Here is a 24,993-nt window from a genome sequence, read left to right as displayed (position 1 = left end):
GTCATCAGAATCTCTCAGAAGGACCAATGATTTCATAAAAATCTTACAGAGCCATGATGTCTCAAAATCTCTCAGAAGGGTGCAATGATGTCATAAGAACTCAGACAGAGACATGGCGTCATCAGAATCTCTCAGGAGGGCCAATAATGTCATTAGAAACTCCTAGAAGGAGTCAGAATCTCAGGAGTAATGATGTCATCAGGGTCTCTCAGAAAGAGCGATAATTTCATCATAATCTTATCAGTAGTGCAGCTCAGGCTCAGTTTAGGGTACAAACACACACAGGTATACGCAGCAAATACGCAGCAGATTTGATGCTGTTATTTAGATCTAATCTGCTGCGTATTTGCTGCGTATCTTAGCCAGTAAATACGCAGCATATATGCCGTGTGTGTTTGTACCCTTAGGGTCGCTCTGTGCTCGTGTAAAGGCAGCCACCCCCTTCCCCTAATATTTGGGAGATATAAGAGATGTAACATATATACAATTCTTTTTTAGGTACATGAAGCCATGAAGAGGAAAAGGAAGGCGGCAGGTGAGGAGATTATATATATTAAATATATATTAATATTATACTGAGTCCAGTCTGTGTGACCCTATCCACCACATTACTACCCCACCCCCTGCACCCCCTTTACATAGCATTGGGTAATGTATAACAGCGGCGGGGTGCAGCGATGACATCACATCCTACCTAGATTAGTCTCAGGGTGCCATGGCTGGAGAGAGGTTTGTCGATACCACATACAGCCTGAGGAAGGGGTGGTGCTGTTATCGCAAGAAAGTAGCTGGGTGTTTTTTCTCTAATCCTGGATAACCCCTTTAACCCAGTATTACACCTACAGGAATAATGGAGCGGCTCAATAGTTGAGCCTGCTCCATATACACTGCGACTACTGCTTTATACTGACAACTGCTTTCAGTGGTGAGGATCAGTGAAAACTCAAGATCCAGCCATGTAACCCTCTAAATCAGGATGGGAAACCATCGGCCCTCAGCTGTTGCAAAACTACATCTCCCATCATGCCTGGACAGCTAAAGCTTTGGCTGTCCAGGCATGATGGGAATTGTAGTTTGCAACACCTGGAGGGCTAAGGTTCCCCATCCCTGCTCTAAACGCTCCCGCCAATAGCAACCACAGCCTGTAGGGGGGTTATATGCTGCCTCATTGTGGCTTTCAGTCCACCCCCACAATGCAATCACAGGGTGCTGATCATGGAAGCTAGGAGCCACACCTATGGCTGCCATGATGAGAAAAATAAAAAATAAATAACTATACAGTGGTGCCTTGGATACGAGCATAATTGGTTCCGGGACGGCGCTTGTAATCCAAATCCACTCTTAAACCAAAGCAAATTTTCCCATAAGAAGTCATAGAGATGCAGACAATTGGTTCCACACCCCAAAATAATGATTTATTATTCTGAATAACATGTAAACAAATGTAACAAACATTCAGAAACAGCAGAATCTGTGATATATAATTACTGTACAGTAATGGAAGGATGGAAACCACAAGGACTGACCGAAACTGCAGGGAGCATGAAGTAAGAGCAGGACAGATGTGGGCACATGCATGCATCACTCTCTGTCCGGGATACGCTATGGTAGAGATTACCCCACAGTCCTGTCCCCTGATGTAAGCCCAGCCTGAAGTGGATCTGCTATGATTTGGAAGGTGAGGGGACTTCCTGGTCAGAGTACAGTGCTATAGACCCCGCTATGCAGAACATGCCCCTCCTCCACTCCCCCTCCCACCCAGTACAGGGAGCTCGTAAAACCAAAGCAATGCTCTAAACCAAGTCACAATTTTGAAAAACTGTGAGCTCTTAACACCAAACGCTCTAAACCAAGTTACTCTTGAACCAAGGTACCACTGTACTTTATTTTCCATCAGGGAATCGAACCAAAGAAAACAAACTGTTGCTGGTCTCTAGATGGGGTTATTTACCCCTAGACCACAGCTCTAACACAGTCTAGGAGTTCAAATATCTGATTGCAGATCAGTCCTCTGCTTGCCGATACTGGCTGACAGCTGAGTGAGCAGAGGCCGGGCAGCATTGATTATTCATGAAGAAGAGGAAGGAGGAAGCAGTGGTGCGGCACAAATGCTGAGCCACAACCCCTCTTTGACTCTTCATTACAGTAGGAGACCTGAGATTGTACATAATCCACTGCACTGCACTGTACGGACACATTACCAAAAGGCACCATGCTCACTAGGGACTGCCAGATACAGCACGCTGTCAGCACCTTTAGTAGGGCCCAGGACTGACGGATTCTCAGGTAATCTGTGTATTTCTACTCTTCAGGTACCAGCTCCACATCCAGGAACACATCAGAAGCTACGCCGGGTCCCCAGGACCAACCCCACCTGAGCCAATGTGAAGAATCCGGAACCTGCAGAGAACGGGTGAAGGGAGAGGAGAGAAAGATGAAAGATCAGGACATGGAGGGAGTGATGACCCCCAACCCGGGACCCTGCCCGGCAAGTGCTGCAGTTTATTATAGAATCTGACTGGGGGTGAAAGTGACATCCATAGAGCGTGACTCCATCCTCAGATCCCGGATAGGCAGTGTGATGGGTTTATTGTCTGTACCTGACCTTCTCGCTGTATATCACATTATCCTCCCGCCAGCTTTACCAGGACAGTGTTTTTTTGGAGTTATAGTGAGTTTATGTACATGTTGCAGTGAAATGATAGAATCAGCAAATGATGGAAATGAACTCCAGCCTCTATTTGGCGGCAGAGGCGGACGGGGACCGAGCAATCACATCCCGGCAGGCAGATTGCGGCGGGGGAGGAGCGGCAACCTCCAGCAGGCATATGGCGGCGGGGGCGGACGGGAACTCCCAGCAGGCATATGGCGTAGGGGTGGACGGGCACACCTCCTGGCAGGCATATGGGCGGGGGATGAGGCCGTACTTTGCAGGGGGAGCAGAGCGGCACACCAGCAGGCAGGCATGGAGGCAGACGGGGGCGGAGGGAACTCCCAGCAGGCATATGGCAGCAGGGGTGGGACAGGAACTCCCCAGCAGGCATGATGGCAGTGGAGGCGGACAGGATAGGGCATAGCAGCAGAGCGGCGGGAACTTCCAGCAGGCATATGGCGGCGGACGGGAGGAGAGGACACCTCCCAGCAGGCATATGGCAGCAGGGGTGGACGGGGACCTTCCAGCAGGCATATGGCGACGGGGGAGCAGAGAGCGCACACCTCCTGGCAGGCATATGGCAGCAGGGGTGGACGGTGCTCCCAGCAGGCATATGGCGACGGGGAGGAGAGCGCACACCTCCTGGCAGGCATATGGTAGCAGGGGTGGACGGGAACTCCCAGCAGGCATATGGCGACGGGGGAGCAGAGCGGCACACCTCCTGGCAGGCATATGGCAGCGGGGGTGGACGGGAACTCCAGCAGGCATATGGCGGCAGAGGCGGACGGGGGAGCAGAGCGGCACACCTCCGCAGGCATATGGCTGGGGGGTGGATGGGGTACAGAGCGGCATGCTCCCGGCAGGCATATGGCGTCGGGAGGAGGGGATCGGAGGCGGATGGGGAGCAGGCAGCACACCTCCCAGCAGGCATACAGCGGCGGGGGCGGACGGGGAGCAGAGCGACAGGCCAGGGGAGGGGGCATGTCGCAGGGCGGGGCGGACGGGAAGCAGAGCGCACACCTCCCAGCAGGCATATGGCGGGGGGCGGATGGGGGAGCAGAGCGGCACACCTCCCGGCAGGGCATATGGCGGGGGGGGATGGGGGAGCAGAGCGGCACACCTCCCGGCAGGCATATAGCGGGGGTGGTGGATGGGGGAGCAGAGCGGCACACCTCCCGGCAGGCATATGGCGGTGGGCGGATGGGACCAGAGGCGGATGGGGGAGCAGAGCGCACACCTCCCGGCAGGCATATGGCTGGGGGTGGTGGGGGGCAGAGCGGCATGCTCCCGGCAGGCATATGGCGTCGGGGAGGAGAGACTAGAGGCGGATGGAGGAGCAGAGCAGCACACCTCCCAGCAGGCGTACAGCGGCGGGGGCGGACGGGAGCAGAGCGGACAGGCCAGGGGAGCAGGAGGCATGTCGCAGGGCGGGGCGGACGGGAAGCAGAGCGGCACACCTCCCGGCAGCATATGGCAGGGCGGTGGACGGGGAGCAGAGCGGCACACCTCCCGGCAGGCAATGGCGTCGGGGCGGATGGGACCAGAGGCGGATGGGGGAGCAGAAGCGGCACACCTCCGGCAGGCATACGGTGTTGGGGTGGACGCGGAGCAGAGCAGACGGGCCGGGGGAGCAAGAGGCATACCTCCCGTAGGCGTACAGTGGCAGGAGCGGACAGGGAGCGGAGCAGGAGGCGCGTAGCAGGGGAAACAAGCGAACGGGGCGCAGAGAGGTGGCAGACGAGGAGCAGAGCGGACAGGCTGGGGGAGCAGAGAGCGATACGGTAGCGAATTCTATGTCACAGGGGGAAATGATAGAGGTCATTCCATCATTTCCCTGAAAGGAGTCCGTCACTTGATCAAATCCCCAGGAAATTATGGAATGGCGCGGTCATTTCTTCATTTACCAGGATTTAATCAAATCCCTTATTCTATCATTTCACTACAACATACATAGTTACCACAATATTCAATATAATCCAAACTTTATTCCTATATTGTAGGGCCGCTGATGTTATACTGAATACGACCCCTCCAGAAGTGTCCTCTCCATTGCCGCTCAGTGCAGTACTCAAGCTGACCACCAGGGGCATCATCAGGATGTAAATGCAGGAGACAACATAGCTCTGTTAGAGTCATCCGCTAAAGATATTACAGAGCAGGTCATGGGGGGATCCCAGGTCATCCCCCCTCTATGCTGACTAAAAGCAGCGTTGGTGAGAGATGCCCTCAAGAGACAGACAGCATAACGGGAGATCACAGGTATCAATGAGCAAATGATGGAGACAACCCGGATGATGAAACCTCTGACTGCCCCCTTGAGGTCATAGAGGGTATAAGGATGAGGTGAATCACAATGGGGAGGCCGTGAGATGCTGCTTACTGACACTGGTATAGACACAATGTCTCGGACTCAAAGGGTGATATACAGATGCCCCAAACCCCAGATCTGCCAGATTTACCACAGACACCGATATTCCGAACGTCCCTCCCAGGTACAAACCATTATCTCCCAGACAGTCCTACGCGATTCTCAGAGAATAAATGAGGCTTCCCCCTCACCTGATCATGATCTAAGGTTAAGGGAAGAGACGCAGTACATCCCAAGACCCTTCATCACCAGCAGAGACACCTGGACACCAATGACTGACCAGACTCTTCTGTCCGGGAATGAAGATCATGCCGTCACAACAAGCTGATGACCCGGCTGAGGATCCGAGAAGACTGACTAATGGCCTGGAGCTGCCGGACAGCCAGCTGCTCGGAGCCTGGGAGGAACCCTCAGCCAGGTGGAAAGGTACAGATGCCAAAATGAATGGTAAATCTCTGTTTATCATATGGATGGTGTGAACCTGATAGAGTGATAGTGAAATGTATATTATTTAAAAGGGATCCTATCTCCTATAACAGAGTTAGCTAATGGATGGGGGCCCAGCGACCGATCTCCACCAATCACAGTAATGGTGATCAGGAATAGCAACTCAAGAGATCAGGGTAGTGACTCGACCTCCGTTTACCCAGATCTGAATCCAATCAATCATCTGTGGCATGTGCTGGAGCAGGGGTGGGAACCTTGGCTCTCTAGCTGTGCAATAATACAACTCCCATTATGCAGACAGCCAAACTTTTTAGCTGTCCAGCATGAGGGGAGTTTGTAGTTTTGCAAACGGCTGGAGAACCAAGGTTTCCTACTAGAGATGAGCGAACCTCGAGATGCTCGAGTCTAGCCGAATCCGAACGCTGCTGAAGTTGGATAAAGCTCTAAGGCTATGTGGAACAAGGATATAGTCATTGGCTGTATCCATGTTTTCCAGACACCTTAGAGCTTTATCCAAGTTCAGCAGCCACCGCTAATCAAATACCGAATGTTCAGGTTCGGATGGGCTCAAGCATGCTCGAGGTTCGCTCATCTCTATTTCCTACCCCTGTGCTGGAGAAACAAGTCCTATCACTGGAGGCATTTAAAGAGAATCTGTCACTAGTTTATGACGCCTTAAATGAGGGCAGTATAAACTAGTGACAGAAATGCTGAACAGTTCGTGTGTATTACTTACATCATTCTGTTCAGCCGTTCTCCTAATATGCAGGAGGAATAGGATTTGCGCCTCCCCACCCCCAAGCAAGCCGATGACAGGTGACCACCTATACACAGCATGAATAGACAATGCTAACCAGCAGTTAGTGGGTGGAGTTTTCTGCTTCTTATAAATATCCAGGACTACTGAGCTCATGCACATAATGTATAGACTTCTTAGGCTCCGTTCACATGGGAGCAAAACTGCCAATCAGAGGCCCTGGCTATCGGAGGCTCGCGAGCCTCCCTCTCAGCGCTGAAAGAATGAACATGTCAATTCTACAGTGCAGAGACGAGGAAGCGCGCGAGCCTCCCATAGACTGTCATTATGACAGGGAGGCTGGCAGGATTCCACGGCGGAGAATTCTGCCAGTTTTGTTCGTGTGAACAGAGCCTAAGAAGATACTCTATATTATGTTCATGAGCCCAGTAGTCTGGATATTCATGAGAAGCAGTAAACTCTGCCCTTTTGCCCCATGTGAACGGAGCCTTATTGTCCATGTTATCAGGAGGAGATTTCTGGATCAGCTGCACAGAACATGTAAGTGATACATAATACTGTTTTCAGCTTCTCTGTCACTACTTCTATCCATTCTTAGATAGGCTTCATAAACCTACTGACAAAGTCTAATTAAAGGGAACTTGTCACCCCCCGTTGCCGGGGTGACGGCCGCCCGCTAGAGCCCCGGATACTTACCCGTCTCGCCAAGTCCTGTTCCTGGAGCCGATCCCGGGACGGAGATACCCTGTCTGAAGCGGCGCGCGTGCTCCAGAGATGAGTCCGGCACCCATAGAGAATGATGGCTCCATCATTCCCTATAGGGCATCCGACTCTATGCAGCCGGGCTTCTGACGGGGATATCTCCGTCAATGACTTGGCGAGAAGGGGTAAGATCCAGAGCTCTAGCGGGGGGGTAGACGGCTTCACCCCGGCAACGGGGCGTGACGGTCCCTTTAAAATACATTGCTTTTGGTCAAACATCCCCAGACAGATGTGCGGACGCGGTAATATGATGATTTATAGGGCCGCGCAGAAAAATGTGATCAGCTGAGGATCAGGGTTTTCCCGCTCCTCAACTGACCGCTGACAACTTATACGCGGAGCGATTATCGGCCTGTGTAAAGGAGCCCATAGTTGTAATGTTATGGCTGATGGTTGTGTGCACAATGGAGCAGAGGAGCGAGTGATAATAACAGTGTAATAAATCCTTCATTAGATGCGGATAAGCAGGTTTATGTCTGTAGAATGAGTTGCGGCACAGACTGGGCAGTACGGTTCCATACGTCTTCATGACGCCGTCCTCCAGCAGTATTACCATCACAGAGCTGACATTTCACCTTCTCCGGGCAGATCTTTACATTTTGTAATGTGACATAAATCCCTCCACAAATAAGATTCCCTTGTTCTTTATGATCCCTTCCATGTGTGTTGCCCTAATCTTATCTTGCATAGTAACATTGTGACTCAGGTTTCAGTGATAGGAGTCGATGGGGATCCATGCATCACTCCCAGGTGGGAAGGCCCTGTTACACAAGACACGATCAATAACCATATAGACTTATATTGTCCTGTGTCACAGGCCCAGCCATCAGCTTTTATACAGGCCTGAGAATCACTGTGCGTTGGTCATCTCCCCGCATGATAGAATATGTGCTGCCGACAGCGATGGAAGAAGGGGGCAACGATCATTCATGTGCCAATGCCCACACAAACACCAAGCCATGTAACAGACTTCATTAATAAACACCTATCCACTACAACGACACTCATATCAGACACCGTTCTGCCCATCGAAAAGGACCCTTAAAGGAGAACTCCAGCGGGGAAATAAAATTCTTTCAAATGAACTAATGTCAGAAAGTTATATAGATTTGTAAAAATCTTCAGTTTTCCAGTACTTATCAGCTGCTGTATGTCCTGAAGGAAGTGGTGTATTTCCAGTCTGACACAGTGCTCTCTGCTGCCACCTCTGTCCATGCCAGGAACTGTCCAGAGCAGCAGCAAATCCCCATAGAAAACTCTCCTGCTCTGGACAGTTCCTGACATGGACAGAGGTGGCAGCAGAGAGCACTGCGTCAGATTGGAAAGATTACACCACTTCCTGCAGGACATACAGGAGATTTTTAATAGAAGTAAATTACAAATCTATATAACTTTCTGGCACCAGCTGATTCAAAAGAATTTTTTTTTTTTTTTGGGGGGGGACAACCCCTTTAAGATTATCAAGTCCAACCCCCCAACCCCCCCCCGCCCACCAACACACACACACATTATTGGAGTCGAACTAAAGGTCCTTTTTCTGCTTATGGTGCATTCGGCTGCCGTATAAGGCTTGCTGACTGTTTTCAGTGACAAATGGCAGAATTGTGAATGCAGCTCTGGTGTATGGCCTTAAGATCAATCAATACGATAGAAGAAATGATATAGATTTACAAAGGGGAGGGGCCTAGAGCGAGTAAAGTATATATACACAATCTGATGTACTGACCGTCCAGTATATATGTACTGTCACCATCTCTTTTTTTTTTTTACAGAGAGTTGAGAACCACATCAGTGACCATGTGACCCCGGCGTGGCACAGCGGAGATATCCCAGAGGCCTCCACATGTCCCCCAGGTCTACCAGTGAATGGTGCTCTAGATCAGGAGAGCAGGGGGTGAGTAAGAACTTCTGCCGAAATAAGAGTAAGGGGCCTATTCCACGGAGCGATAAGCGGCCGAAACGGTCCAATTTGGCCGATTATCTCTCCGTGGAATAGAGACAACGGTATCATCGGCTGATTGTTTATTTAGGTTCAAACCTAAAATCATCGGGCACCGGCCGTGCATCTCTACATGGAATAGCGATGCGCTGCGGGCGACCGACGATTTCACAAGCACCATGCTTTACCTACACATGTTGCAGGTATTCTCCTGCGCTCCTTCTTCCTCCCGGTCCCGCGCGCAGCAGCAGCTTCGGTGCGGCCTGTCTGAGCTGACAGACCGCTCAGCCAATCACTGGCCGCAGTAGTCCTGGCCAGTGATTGGCTGAGCGGTCTGTCAGCTAAGACAGGCCGCACCGAAGCTGCTGCTGCGCAGGACCAGGAAGAAGAAGGAGCGCAGGAGAAGCCCTGCAACATGCTTAGGTAATGTATGGTGTTTGAACAAGGGCTGCAAGAATATCGGTAACGATGTTCCTGCAGCCCTCGCTAAACGATTATCGGGCCGTGTAATAGGCCTAGTAAACGAGATCGGTGCTCTTTTACATTATTGATCGGGCCCCCATCAGCCCGTGGAATAGGACCCTAACACACCGCAGAAATAGATAGTGATGGTGCGGTCACACATGACGTCTCTCTTTCTGATCGCTGGCCCTTTTACACGGGTTTCTGCCTCTAATATTCGGCTCATGTAAAAGGACCCTGACTCCCCCCATCTCTCTTCTCCCTGACTGGAGACATTGGGGCACAGACCGGTGATCCCCCTGTCCAGTCGGTCATCGTCGGCCCCCATTAGCCCATTTAAAAGGGTCCTAAGACGTCTCCAAGATTATACTAGGTAAGTAAAGGATATTTTCGTTTTTGCACCAGAGAATATTTGTCTACTAATGGCCGTATATATAAAGGGCCCATACACATAAGATCAATGTTAGCCACTGAATCCTGCAGGCCTAGGTGTACCTTAGTTGTATGGGGGGATCGGGCATGCTACCTATTAATGCCTGATCCTTCTGTTCTCTGACAGCCACTTACTCCCCTCTCCGTACTGAATACACATGTATGCTTACCTGTAGTTGGTGGATGGGAGGAATAGCCCAGTGTTAGGGTACTATTACACAGAACGATAATTGGCCAAATCGGCCCTGCGGATAGTTCCACTTTAAAATAATTTTTTCAAACGATTTATCTCACCTGCCGATAGACTGCGTCCAGCTGACTATACTGCTCTAATGTATACTGGGGCCTCCTGACTTCCCCCTAAGATCAGGCAATAGTGTAGAGATGAAGGTCCTTTTAGGCTAAACAATTGTCATATTTTCCTTAATAATAATTTTTGCACGCCTGCCGTTATTATATTGGACTGTCATGTTTGCCCTTGTAACCTGCTCGCTCCTAGTGATTACAGGTCATTGTAAGCGGAGTGCGGTGATAGGTAGATTTCCTGATGCCCAGCCCTATTGTTCTGAAGGGAAGTTAGCCACCGCCTGAGGTGTCTGGCTGTATACTATAGTGCGTTTACACAGAGATTTATCTGACAGATTTTTGAAGCCAAAGCCAGGAATGGATTTAAAAGGAGGATTGATCTCAGTCTTTCCTTTATGATCTGTTCTCTGTTTATAGTCTGTTCCTGGCTTTGGCTTCAAAGATCTGACAGATATATCTCTCTTTGTAAACGCACCATTACTCTCTATTCAGCATACCTGCATGTATGGGGGAGGGGAGCAGGGATTGGGAGAGATTTGATGGCTGAGCCTAAACCTGCCTATATACCTCATCTCCCTTCCTGTCTATACACATGAACGGTCAGACGATAGCTTATCCCTCCAAGAGCAAAAGGGTTGGGTTATGAAAATCCATCGTTCCTGACCCCGATCATCACTGACATCATCTGCCAGTGGAGACTCATACACCTTCAACTTTAGTATAATGTGTTTATTTAGGAGATCAGACACGTATGGAAACTGTTGGGCAAACACCATCACAATATCGGCAGAAATCCAACATGCTTTCCTTTTCTTGGCCAAAATCTGCTATTAAAGGGGAACGCCAGCAAAAATCTTTTTCTTTCAAATCAACTGGTACCAGAAAGTTATACAGATTTGTAATTTACTTCTATTTAAAAAACGTCCAGTCTTCCAGTACTTATCAGCTGTTGTACGTCCTGCAGGAAGTGGTATATTCTTTCCACTCTGACACAGTGCTCTCTGCTGCCACCTCTGTCCATGTCAGGAACTGTCCAGAGCAGGAGAGGTTTTCTATGGGGATTTGCTGCTGCTCTGGACAGTTCCTGACATGGACAGAGGTAGCAGCAGAGAGCACTGTGTCAAAGTGGAAAGAAAACAACATTTGATGCAGGGCATACAGCAGCTGATAAGTACTGGGAGACTTGAGATTTTTATATAGAAGTTAATTATAAATCTATAGAACTTTCTGGCACCAGTTGATTTGAAAGAAAAAGATTTTCGCTGGATAATCCCCTTAAGAAGTAGTCTGTAGACTGCCATACACATTAGGTAATCATTAGGTTCTGCGATCACATATCTAATGTCTATGGGCAGCTTTATAGTCAGAAGACACCTGGGCTCCTCTTTGTGATATGTCATGAACGCTCAGCCGGTGCCCCCCCCAGGTGTCTGTTCAGGTGTAGACGGCCCACCTCAATAGCGTCTGTATAGTCTGCGGCTAATCCTTCTCATTGTCCCTCCTAGCAGGGGTGAGGGCTCCAGGATTTATTAGACTCTTGTCTCCTGTCTTATTGTAACCTCTCTGGGTGTAATTGTGGGGGAGTAAAGTCTCATCCAGTAACCTGATGAATCTGAAGAGAACAAATGTATTTTACAGCAGCAGTGTCCTATATAACCTATAGATTGTATATATATATTCTTGTTTTATTCTGTACAGACCCCAGCAAAGGAGAACTGAAGACGCTTCCTCTACTGTACAAGGTCTCATCATGGAGCTGTCTAATATCAAGTGAGACGTGACTATGTGCGCACTGGCGGAGGATGTGTGTACTTCTATAACATAACCAGGGCTGTGTCCAGTCTCCGCTAGTCATGTTACTATAGATATGAGCCAGGGGTGTTACTACCACTGTAGCAGCCATAGCGGCTGCAATAGGGCCCACCACATCAAGAGGCCCCATTGTCTGCTCTTGCAATAGGCTGAGCCCCCTGAGCTGTCATCATTTGGAGCACTAGGTGGCCAAGCAGGCCTCCAGGGTTCTGCACATGTCCCTTTAACGGCAAGCACTCCTGACTAGACTTGACAGCTTAGTGGTCAGTCGGGAAGAGAGGGGGGCCCAATCCAAAGTTTGCTATGGGGCCCTGCCCCTGATATGAGCAGAACTGGTGTAGCCATCATTGCTGTGTGGTGGGGGTATTCAATAAAATAGGATTTCGTTTCAGACAAAATTTAATCAAAGCGCAATGAACAGTTAATCCTAAAACGGTCATCTATGTATACAAAGAATAATACAGAAAGCATTTAGTCATCTACAACTACTATAATACTGCCCCTATATACAGGAATATAACTACTATAATACTGCTCCTATATACAAGAATATAACTACTATAATACTGCTCCTATATACAGGAATATAACTACTATAATACTGCCCCTATATACAAGAATATAACTACTATAATACTACTTCCTATATACAACAATATAACTACTATAATACTGCTCCTATATACAGGAATATAACTACTATAATACTACTTCCTATATACAATATAACTACTATAATACTGCCTCCTATATACAACAATATAACTACTATAATACTACTTCCTATATGCAAGAATATAACTACTATAATACTGTCCCTATATACAGGAATATAACTACTATAATACTGCTTCTATATACAAGAATATAACTACTATAATACTGCCCCCTATATACAAGAATATAACTACTATAATACTACTTCCTATATACAAGAATATAACTACTATAATACTGCTCCTATATACAAGAATATAACTACTATAATACTGCTCCTATATACAGGAAAATAACTACTATAATACTGCTCCTATATACAAGAATATAACTACTATAATACTGCTTCTATATACAAGAATATAACTACTATAATACTGCTCCTATATACAGGAAAATAACTACTATAATACTGCTCCTATATACAGGAATATAACTACTATAATACTGCCCCCTATATACAAGAATATAACTACTATAATACTGCCCCCTATATACAGGAATATAACTACTATAATACTGCTCCTATATACAGGAATATAACTACTATAATACTGCCCCCTATATACAAGAATATAACTACTATAATACTGCCCCCTATATACAGGAATATAACTACTATAATACTGCTCCTATATACAAGACTATAACTACTATAATACTGCTCCTATATACAAGAATATAGCTACTATAATACTGCTCCTATATACAGGACTATAACTACTATAATACTGCTCCTATATACAAGAATATAAACTACTATAATACTGCTCCTATATACAAGAATATAACTACTATAATACTGCTCCTATATACAAGACTATAACTACTATAATACTGCTCCTATATACAAGAATATAACTACTATAATACTGCTCCTATATACAGGAATATAACTACTATAATACTGCTCCTATATACAGGAATATAACTACTATAATACTGCTCCTATATACAAGAATATAACTACTATAATACTGCTCCTATATACAAGAATATAACTACTATAATACTGCTCCTATATACAAGAATATAACTACTTTCTTAGTCGGCATCCGGCAGCACAGAAGGGTTAATAGCTCCTCCTCTTATTTCTCTTAGGACCGCCCACCTAAAAAAAACTCTCAAAAGTTTCACCAATAGAGAGCAGACATACATTATATAAGAGCAGCAAACACCCCACTTCCTTGTGTTTTTTTCTATCCTCCTTTTCTCTGCAAGGAATCCTTCCTTATTAAGCCCACCTGTTTTTTTTTTTTTGGTATATGTATATATATTGTTTTATGTATATATATGTATACTTATAGTTTTTTCCATGTTTTTTCAGGATGACTATGGGGAAACCCTGGTCACAGCACGTTACCTTGGCCAGGTATATATATAGGATACAGGTCCCATTGTGCTGTTGGGTCAAGACAGCCTGTATCCTATAGGTAACTTTCAGTGGGGGACCCTGAAATAGTACCTTGCTCAGTTGAGGATGATGCAGGTATCCTTATTCCTGCAGCCTCTGCTGAAGCATAAAGCATAAGGACGCTGGCGCTCCTTGAATCCCGGCGGGCGGCCATCTTCTTCCGGTTTGCGGTCCAGTGGACCAAAAGTGCGTCATATGACGCGAGACGTGCGTTCCACGCTGCGTTCCACGGACCGGAAGTCGCTCGGAAACAGTGCGGGCGCGCGTTTTCTCCTGCCGGGACATCCACCATGTATTTAAGTAACAGGTATGTAGGCGTCCGGTGGCTTTTTGGTACTGGGCAGCCGGACTCACTGTTACTTAGGGGTAAGTGTGATATGTGTGAGGTCCGGAGGGGCCGCTTACACACATGTAAGACATGGGACTTATATCACTCTATGGCTGCTGTGGGTTGGTCTGGATGGGCTATGGTTACCCCACGTTATATATATATATATATGGGTTGCTGGTTTTTCATCTGTTTCCCTGGTATATTTATACACATATATATATGTATCTACAGATGTCGAGCCATAGGAGATCGGACGGTCGCAAAAGAAGAGAAAAGACAAGACACAGATTATGTGCAGACTGTGATCAACCATTACCCGATGATCTATCAGGCTCCATTTGTGATTACTGCTTTGATACGAGAACTGAGCAAAGAAAGCGTAACAGAGAAGGCTTCTCTGCCTCTAAACCAGCTGATGAGATGAAAGCTTTCATGAATGAAGCAAGACAATTCTTTGCATCCTTTCGCAGCCAGAGTCATAGACGTTCTCCTTCTCCTGAACCTAAAAGACATAAGCCAGATAATCAGCAAGGGTCTTCTTACTCTTCTTCTGCGAATGAATCCGATACCTCTGGTACATCTGAGGATCATATCCCTGAAGATTTCTATCTATTCAGAAAGGATCATGCTGAAAAATTAATTAATGCGGTCAAAGAAATCATGGAAGTGAAAAAAGATAAGCCTGCTGCTGAAGACAAAGAGAGCTTATATTATTTCCCTAAGAAAAAGTCCAGTGTTTTTCCCGGTCATCCGGTCCTAAAGTCTATCATGGAACATGAGTGGAAAAGGCCTGACAAAAGGCTTGAGCTAGGATCTAGATTCAAGAATATGTACAGACTAGATCCAGCTGATACTGAAGCCTGGGAAAATCCAGGAAAAATAGACACAGAAGTCGCCAAGCTTTCCAAATGTACCTTACTACCATCAGATGATTCAGCCCTATTGAAGGACCCGATGGACAGAAAAATTGATGTTCTGTAAAAGAGCCTACAACAATACTGCGGATCTTACTAAAGCGGGACTTTCAGCAGTGCCTGTTGCCAGAGCCCTCAGGGTTTGGTTAAGCAGATTGACCCGTGATATAGAGGATAAAGCACCAAGAGAGGAGCTTTTGCAAGACGTTACGAACCTTAAATCAGTAGCAGACTACTTATGTGATTTCTCCGTTGATACAGTGAAGATAAGCGCTAAAAATCTGGCCCTCACAAACTCTGTTCGACGCGCTGTATGGCTCAAACCATGGGTTGGAGATGCAGCCTCCAAGAGCAACTTCTGTTCGTTACCATTCGAGCCAGGTCATCTGATTGGTTCCCAGTTGGAAAAAATCCTTGAAAAAGGCAGCAAGGATAAAGGCCAGCCATTTCCTCGTGAGGTCAAGAAAAAGCCCTTCAAGTCCTTTAGGGGTAGAGGTAGAAACACTTTTCGTCCCAAACCATTTCAAGATCGGAATGACAGAAGATATCAGAGGAAAAATCAAGCTCGCACAAAAAGCAAGCAAGGGGAGTCTGGTCAAAACAAAACTGAGTTCTGACGCCAGGCCCTTACCAGTAGTCGGAGGAAGACTTCAAAATTTTTTTCCTGCCTGGGAGAAGATTACAACCGACAGCTGGGTGTTGAGCATTATAAGAAACGGATACAAGCTAAATTTCCTTCACAGACCAAGACAGCGTTTTCTCCTGAACCAGTCAGGAACTCCAGTAATCTCTTCCCTTTTGCAAGAATTCATACAAAAAGGGGTACTCCAAGATGTTCCTATACAAGAACGAGGCAAAGGGGTATATTCCCGAATTTTTCCAGTGCCCAAGCCAGGGGGGAAGTGGCGCTTAATTATCGATCTGCGCTTCTTGAACCATCATCTAAAAAAGGAAAAATTCAAAATGGAAACCATCAGGTCTGCATTAAATCTTGTCCAGCCAGGAGATCAGATGGTCACTATAGACCTCATGGACGCATATTTACACGTGCCTATACACCCATCTTCAAGAAAGTTTCTCAGAATTGCTGTCAAGATAGAGTCAGAAGTCCGTCACTTTCAGTTTCTAGCTCTTCCATTTGGTCTGTCACCAGCTCCGAGGATATTCACAAAGGTTGCAATCGTGTTAGTGGCTCATCTAAGATTACAAGGAGTCCACCTAGTTCCTTACTTAGACGACTGGCTCATCATCGCCTCCACATCAGAACATCTCATGCATCATCTGACTCTGACCAAGAACCTCCTAGACGATGTAGGTTTTATCATAAATTATCAAAAATCAGACCTCATGCCAAACACCAGAAAAAGGTTTCTTGGGTTCCTGATAGACTCAGTCCAGCAGAGACTATTTCTTCCTCAAGAGAAAGTAGCTCAAATCCAAGAACTGATACAGACAGTAATAACAGCTCCAAAGGTCACATTACGAAGAGCCATGAGTATCCTGGGAACAATGACTTCTTCCATAGATGCAGTACCCTGGGCGAAAGCACACATAAGAGATTTACAGGAAGAAATCTTGCATGTATGGGACAGGAACCCTCAGTCTCTCCACCGCTCCTTAAAGATCTCTCTGCATACGAAACAAGGTCTTTATTGGTGGCTTCAGGAAAACAATCTTTCCAAAGGGAACACCTTCAAACCTGTGGACTCAATAGTACTTACCACAGATGCTTCAAAAGCGGGCTGGGGAGCGCACGTTCAACATGCCTGGGTACAAAAGAGATGGTCGGCGCAAGAAGCTGCTCTTTCGTCCAATCTCAGAGAGATGAAAGCAGTCCGTCTGGCATTGATTCACTTCTCTCCTCTCCTGAGAGACAGGTCAGTGATAGTACAGTCAGACAACGCTGTCACGGTGTATTATCTGAACAAACAAGGAGGCACCAGAAGTCCAGCACTCCAGAAAGAATGCAAACGCATTATGAAATGGGCGGAAATTACAGTGGCCAGCATCTCAGCGATGCATATCAAAGGTTGCTGCAATATTCAAGCGGACAGTCTGAGCAGGAGGAGAATGAACCCGAACGAGTGGTCCTTGAACCAGACTTACTTCAGCAAGATAGTCAGGATGTGGGGAGTTCCAGAGATGGACATGATGGCGACCAGGAGCAACAAGAAGTTACATCAGTTTGCTTCACTCAATCCGAAAGACAAACCCCAAATCTTGGATGCATTCTCAACCAGTTGGAGAGGCCGGTTCATTTACATCTTTCCTCCTCCAATAATAATGCCGAAGGTTCTGAAGAAGATTGTACTAGACAAACCGGATGTAGTATTAATAGCCCCATTTTGGCCCCGCCGGGCATGGTTCCCTCAATTATTGCAGCTTTCGAGGGGCGTCTACTGGAAGTTACCCCAGAACGAAGATCTCCTAGTCCAAGAAGGCCTATTCCATCCACATCTGCAGAAACTCCACTTGACTGCGTGGCGTTTGAAAGATCTAAGTACAGATTAGAAGGTCTTTCTGATAATGTGATCAGTACACTCCTATCAGCCAGAAAGAATTCTACAAATCGGGTGTATTCAAAAGTATGGAGGAAGTTCACTTCTTGGAGGTTGGAAAATGGCGGTGATGAAGTTTCTCTTCCACTCATTTTACAATTTCTTCAAAATGGGTTTGAAAAGGGATTAAAAGCGAACACTCTGAGAGTCCATGCTACTGCAATTAATGCATTTACAGATGGAAAATTTGCAGGAAATCCGATTATTGGAAGATTTTTCAAAGCTTTAAAGAACTTAAGACCTGTAATAAAGCCTCCTATAGCACCTTGGGACTTATCTCTAGTGTTAAAATTCCTTCTGGGTCCTCCGTGTGAACCTCTGCAAGACGCTGAACTAAAGTGGCTCTCTTATAAAGTTGCCTTCCTAGTGGCGATTACAACAGCAAAAAGGCTTGGGGAGCTGCAAGCACTGTCTGCAAGAGAACCCTACCTTAAATTTGTACCAGATGGTGTGCTTCTGCGTACTGTACCATCTTTCATTCCAAAAGTGCCTTCGGTAGCCAATATCAACCGTGAAGTATTACTTGTCCATTTCTTGCCAAATCCTACTACAGAGGAAGAAGAAACTTTACATTCCTTGGATGTAGTAAATGCCTTACATTGCTATCTGTCCAGAGTAGAGAGTTTCGGCAAGATGAAAATCTCTTTCTTCAATTCAGTGGAAGTAATAGAGGAAAGAAAGCGTCTAAAGACACGCTGGCCAGATGGCTGAAATCCACTATTTATGAGGCCTACAAAGCAGAGGGAAAATCACCACCATTTCCATTAAAAGCGCACTCCACCAGATCTACTGCCACTACCTGGGCTGAGAGAGCGCAAATTCCACTTCAAGACATCTGCAACGCTGCTTCATGGTCTTCAAGTACGACATTCATCAAACATTATAGGCTAGACATCCGTGCCAGTGATCCAGCCTTTAGCACCGGAGTCTTGAGTGCTGCTGTCTGAGGAACCCTCCCTTTCTAAGCTATATAGCTCCCTTCTGTGCTGCCGGATGCCGACTAAGAAAGCATAAATTTTATACTCACCGTAATTTTGCTTTCTTTGAGGCAGAAGGCAGCACACATACCCTCCCAATAAATTTATTGAGCATCAAAGGAGTCTATTCAATTTTTTACACAAGGAAGTGGGGTGTTTGCTGCTCTTATATAATGTATGTCTGCTCTCTATTGGTGAAACTTTTGAGAGTTTTTTTTAGGTGGGCGGTCCTAAGAGAAATAAGAGGAGGAGCTATTAACCCTTCTGTGCTGCCTTCTGCCTCAAAGAAAGCAAAATTACGGTGAGTATAAAATTTATGCTATAATACTGCTCCTATATACAAGAATATAACTACTATAATACTGCTCCTATATACAAGAATATAACTACTATAATACTGCTCCTATATACAAGAATATAACTACTTTAATACTGCTCCTATATACAGGAATATAACTACTATAATACTGCTCCTATATACAAGAATATAACTACTATAATACTGCTCCTATATACAGGAATATAACTACTATAATACTGCTCCTATATACAGCAATATAACTACTATAATACTGCTCCTATATACAAGAATATAACTACTATAATACTGCTCCTATATACAAGAATATAACTACTATAATACTGTTCCTATATACAAGAATATAACTACTTTAATACTGCTCCTATATACAAGTATATAACTACTATAATACTGCTCCTATATACAAGAATATAACTACTATAATACTGCCCCCCTATATACAGGAATATAACTACTATAATACTGCCCCCTATATACAGGAATATAACTACTATAATACTGCTCCTATATACAAGAATATAACTACTATAATACTGCTGCTATATACAGGAATATAACTACCATAATACTGCTCCTATATACAGGAATATAACTACTATAATACTGCTCCTATATACAAGAATATAACTACTATAATACTGCCCCTGTATAGAAGAATATAATGAAGTCTATATAGGTGGAGTACACCCCCCCTTTTTCCTGTAAGATGACATGTATGTAGCGTGTGATAACTATTGGTTCCTCTCTCTTGTAGTCGTCTCATTATGAGCACCTATCGAGAACTCCGGCAGAAGAGAGTGCGACACGTGCCAGGACGAGGGTCCGGGAAGGAGAGGAGGCGCCGGGAGATGTGACCCCTCTGCACCCTATACATGTATACATAGTTACAGCCCACGCCTCTGTACAGGACGCTTTCTTACATTGTATATGGCGGCTTTTTATGTATTTGTTTGTATTGTTACATTTCATCTGTCATAAAATGTTACATCCAAAAGGAGGAGGCGACTTATTTTTTTTCTCACATTTCCCTGAGCACAAAGGACAAGTGTCGGGAGAACGGTTACCCGTCAGCATGTGGCGCAACAAAAACTTGATAAATTGGGTATCACGACCCGCAGAATAAAGGTAACATTAATAATTGTTGGTAAAATAAATGAGGCCTTAAAGGGGTAGTTCACCCCATTTTTTCCCTTTTAAATCAAGTGGTGCCAGAAAGTGCCAGAGATTTGTAATTTACTTTTATCAAAAAAAAAAATCTCAAATCTTCCAGTACTTATCAGCTGCTGTATGTCCTGCAAGAAGTTGTGTAAACTCTCCAGTCTGACACAGTGCTCTCTGCTGCCACCTCTGTCCATGTCAGGAACTGTCCAGAGCAGTACCAAATCCCCAAAGACAACCTCTGCTGCTCTGGAGAGTTCCTGACATGGACAGAGGTGGCAGCAGAGATCACTGTGTCAGACTGGAGAGTTTACACAACTTCTTGCAGGACATACAGCAGCTGATAACTACTGAAAGATTTGAGATTTTTTAATAGAAGTAATTTACAAATCTCTGGCACTTTCCGACACCAGTTGATTTGAACAGGATTTTTTTGGGGGGGGGGGAAAACAACCCCTTTAAGAAGGAAATAATGTTCAGGCGGCATCGCAGTGATGTCATCATACCCATCGGCACTGTGATGCTGACAGCACTGCCACAGACCTGCAGCCAGAGCAGCACCACTTGTAGTGGGTTTTCCTTTTCTTCTTTGCAGGGGCAGAGGGAACACAAAGGGGACATGACGTCTGTGTAGGGGCACCGAGTGGGCATGTGAGGGGACTAAGGGGCACTTTGTGTGTTGAGGCCATTAAAGGGATAGTTCACCCCAAAAAATTATTTCAAGTCAACTGGTCCCAGCAAGTGCCAGAGATTTGTAATTTACTTCTATTTAAAAAAATCCAGTACTTATCAGCTGCTGTATGTCCTGCAGGTGTATTCTTTCCAGTCTGACACAGTGCTCTCTGCTGCCATCTCTGTCCATGTCAGGAACTGTCCAGAGCAGCAGCAAAACCAATGGTTTAGGGCTAGGATGGGGAACTTTGGGCCCTTCAGCTATTGCAAAACTACAATTCCCATCATGCCTGGACAGGCTGTCCAGGCATGATGGGGATTGTAGTTTTGCAACAGCTGGAGGGCCAAAGGTTCTTCAGCGCAAATATTTTTCTTTCAAATCAACTCGTGTAAGAAAGTTGTAATTTACTTCGGTTTAAAAAAAAAAAAAACTCCAGTCTTCCAGTACTTATCAGCTGCTGTATGTCCTGCAGGAAATGGTGTATACTTCCCGGTCTGACACAGTGTTCGCTGCTGCCACCTCTGTCCAGAACAGCAGCAAATCCCCATAGAAAACCTATTCTGCTCTTCAGACTCTCCTGCAGGACATACAGCAGCTGATAAGTACTGGAAGACTTGATATTTTTTTTATAGAAGTAAATTACAAATCTCTGGCACTTTCTGACACCAGGGGCATGGGGGGGGGGGCTACTGTAGCCAGATATTGGAGGGAGATTTATCAAACATGGTGTAAAGTGAAACTGGCTCAGTTGCCCCTAGCAACCAATCAGATTCCACCTTTCATTTTCCAAAGAGTCTGTGAGGAATGGAAGGAGGAATCTGATTGGTTGCTAGGGGCAACTGGGCCAGTCTCACTTTACACCATGTTGATAATCCTGTGTATATCGCCCTGTGTCCTGTCTACCTTTCTGTTCTGTGGTGATGTCAATTAAAGGGGTACTCCAACTACTATTAAAGGGATTATCCAGGATTAGAAAATAAAACAACAACTATTTATTCGAAAAACAACGCCACATCTGTCCTCAGGTTGTGTGTGGTATTACAACTCTGCTCTATTCATATCAATGGAACTGAGCTGCAATACCGCAAACAACCTGAGGACAGGGGTGGGGCTGTTTTTTACAATAGCCAAGTTTTTTTTCTCTAATCCTGTACAACCCCTTTAAAGGGGCCCCCCACCAACCCTGAGCTTGAATATGTAGGGGAAAAACCCTTCAACACTGCAGTTCTGTCATGCCCAGAGGTGATGGCAGATATGTCGGAATACCCCTTTACCCTCAGTCCGTGCTATCACTTATACTGATGCTGTGGAAGACGAGTTATGTTCAGTGAATACATTAAAGGGGAACTCTCCTTGGAGGTGGAGTTCCCCTTTAAATGTGAACTAGATCATAACAGTCCCCTCAGGTCTATTACATTATATTAGGGGTAGGGAACCTTGGCTCTCCAGCCGTTGCAAAACTACAACTCCCATCATGCCTGGACAGCCAAAGCTAACGCTTTGGCTGTCCAGGCATGATGGGAGTTGTAGTTTTGCAACGGCTGGAGAGCCAAGGTTCCCTACCCCTGCTGATTATATTATCAATACAGTTTATGTGTCAGGTTAATGGTAACACTGACCCTGATGCACAGCCCATGCCCAGCTCTACATGGCGGTATAGTAGTACACATAGCAGGGTATCACCAGTGCCTGTATCACTTTACAGCATTGCTGAAAAGCCTCTTGAGGTGTTACTGTATATAATACATATTATTACTCTTATATACGTGTATAACAATGTACCACACAGCAGACAGGAGGAGTCAGTAATGGAAACGCTTTATTTCACACATAACAGTACAAGGAGCGGGCACTGCCCCCCACATAGTGCCAACCTTACATCTCCACACACAAGAACATGGATACAGCTACTAATAACATAAATAGCAACAACAACAACGATATAAAGTGCAAAGTATAACTCAGAACTGCTTGATGCCCAGTGATGCCACACCCCATACCTCCTGGGATCCTGGAGGTAGATGGGTATAGAGAGGTAGAAGAGTCAAGCTCCCTGCCTGGTGCCAACCCCTGGCTGCTTCTGCCACCTGGAGGTAGAGTGCTATACAGAGGAGTCCCAGGGCATGGTAGCCATGTGGTGCCATCTACTTGCCCTTCTTGCCGTCATGGTTCTTGCTGGTGGTATGGTACACAGAGGTGTAAGTGTCCTTGGTAAGGGGGCAGAATCTCCGGGTATGGGCCCTTTCCCCAGTGGCCCCACACTGGGGGCAGGTGTAGCTGCTCAGGATAGGGCACACTACTTTGCCAGTATTGTCCTTCAAGCTGTGGGCACTGTAGATGCCAGGGGCCTCCCCATTGTGCTTGCAGAAGGAGCATGGTGAGAAGTCACGGTGGCAGCGTTGGGGCACCAGAGCCTCAGGGCATCTCTTCTCGACTTTCCTTTGGGAATCTTGCTGACTTGGTGGCACAGTATGTTGTTGGCTTGGTGGCAAAGTATCTTGCTGGCAGGATGGCACACTATCTTGCTGGCACAGTGGCACAATATCTTGCTGGCTGAGTGGCACAGTATCTTGCTGGCTGAGTGGCACAGTATCTTGCTGGCTGAGTGGCACAGTATCTTGCTGGCTGGGTGGCACAGCTTGCTGGCTCTGTGGCACAGTATCTTGCTGGCTGGGTGGCACAGCTTTCTGGCTTGGTGGCATAATATCTTGCTGGCTTGGTGGCATATCTTGCTGGATGGCTGGCACAGTACCTTGCTGGCTTAGTGGCACAGTATCTTGCTGGCTTGGTGGCACAGTATCTTGCTGGCTTGGTGGCACAGTATCTTGCTGGCTTGGTGGCACAGTATCTTGCTGGCTCAGAGACACAGCTTGCTGGCTTGGTGGCATATATTGCTGGCTGGGTGGCACAGTATCTTGCTGGCTTGGTGGCATATCTTGCTGGCTGGGTGGCACAGTATCCTGCTGGCTTGGTGGCACAGTATCTTGCTGGCTTGGTGGCATATCTTGCTGGCTGGGTGGCACAGTATCTTGCTGGCTTGGTGGCACAGTATCTTGCTGGCTTGGTGGCATATCTTGCTGGCTGGGTGACACAGTGTCTTGCTGGCTCGGTGGCACAATATCGTGCTTGCTGGGTGGCACAGTATCTTGCTGGCTTGGTGGCACAATATTTTGCTGGCTGGGTGACACAGTGTCTTGCTGGGTGAGTGGCACAGTGTCTTGGCTTAGTGGCACAGGTTCTTGCTGGCTTGGTGGCATAATATCTTGCTGGCTGGGTGGCACAGGATCTTGCTGGCTTGGTGGCACAGGATCTTGCTGGCTTGGTGGCACAGTATCTTGCTGGCTTGGTGGCACAGTGCCAGGATCTGGTGTCTCCTCTTGGCTGCTGGCATCTTCTGCCACCTGGTTGGCTTCCCTGGCTCCTCTGGCGATGGCATTGAGGCCCAGGTAGTCTCTCCACATGTTGAATGCCATGCTGTGCACTGGTGTCTGTAGTAGGGGGACATCAGATGTCTTATAAGTACACCCTGAGCTCCTGCCCCCTCCTCACCCCCCCCCCCCCCCCCCCCCACACCCCACCACCCTCCCCGACCAGGAGGGACCTGAGGGACTGTTAACCCTACAGCTGCCAGCTCTCAGTCACCTTATGAGAACAAAGTGATTGAGGTTTTTCCTCATTCCCTCAATACACTAGAAACTATTGCTGCCACCTCTGGGGATCCCATAGCATTATACAGAACATAGTACCAGTGTGGGCAGAGCTGGTGGCACCGTACCTTACCTGATGATGGCACAACTGCGAATCAAGTCCGGCTGAACTGCAGTACCGCGATGTGGCCACGAGATGGCAGCAGAGCTCTGTGATTATGTGGATACTAAGTTACTGTTGTTTTCCGTTCCACTTCCGAATTGTAGACAGACGGGCGGCGCGCAGGGTCAGTCTGGGGCCACCGGCAGAATGGGGCGGATGGGGGATCTGCTGGGACTTGCAG

The 24,993-nt window shown here is 46.6% G+C and overlaps 2 protein-coding genes across 2 annotated transcripts; one reads left to right on the top strand and one right to left on the bottom strand.

The window, feature by feature from the left end:
* Positions 1–498: 498 nt before the first annotated feature.
* LOC138775277 (break repair meiotic recombinase recruitment factor 1-like) lies at positions 499–20,138 on the top strand (the record flags this gene model as incomplete). The annotated part of the gene is made up of 5 exons (XM_069955883.1): positions 499–535; positions 2,313–2,488; positions 8,760–8,881; positions 11,825–11,896; positions 19,926–20,138. Coding segments are annotated over 5 exons (507 nt in total), but the record flags the coding sequence as incomplete, so codon positions are not given.
* Positions 20,139–22,974: 2,836 nt separating this feature from the next.
* Positions 22,975–24,481, bottom strand: LOC138775276 (thioredoxin domain-containing protein 2-like). Its single transcript, XM_069955882.1, has one exon. It carries the CDS (start codon positions 24,473–24,475, stop codon positions 23,147–23,149), a length of 1,329 nt encoding a protein of 442 aa, XP_069811983.1. The 5' UTR covers positions 24,476–24,481; the 3' UTR covers positions 22,975–23,146.
* Between the last annotated feature and the right edge of the window lie 512 nt (positions 24,482–24,993).

This window comes from Dendropsophus ebraccatus, unplaced genomic scaffold, assembly GCF_027789765.1.
Source record: "Dendropsophus ebraccatus isolate aDenEbr1 unplaced genomic scaffold, aDenEbr1.pat pat_scaffold_1453_ctg1, whole genome shotgun sequence".
Classification (NCBI taxonomy): Eukaryota; Metazoa; Chordata; class Amphibia; order Anura; family Hylidae; genus Dendropsophus; species Dendropsophus ebraccatus.
Note: the sequence above shows the minus strand (reverse complement) of the source record. Positions and strands in the feature narration are given on the sequence as shown.

Excerpts from the sequence above, each read along its gene's own strand:
- LOC138775276 (XM_069955882.1), bottom strand. The coding sequence starts at position 24,475 with ATGGCATTCAACATGTGGAGAGACTACCTGGGCCTCAATGCCATCGCC.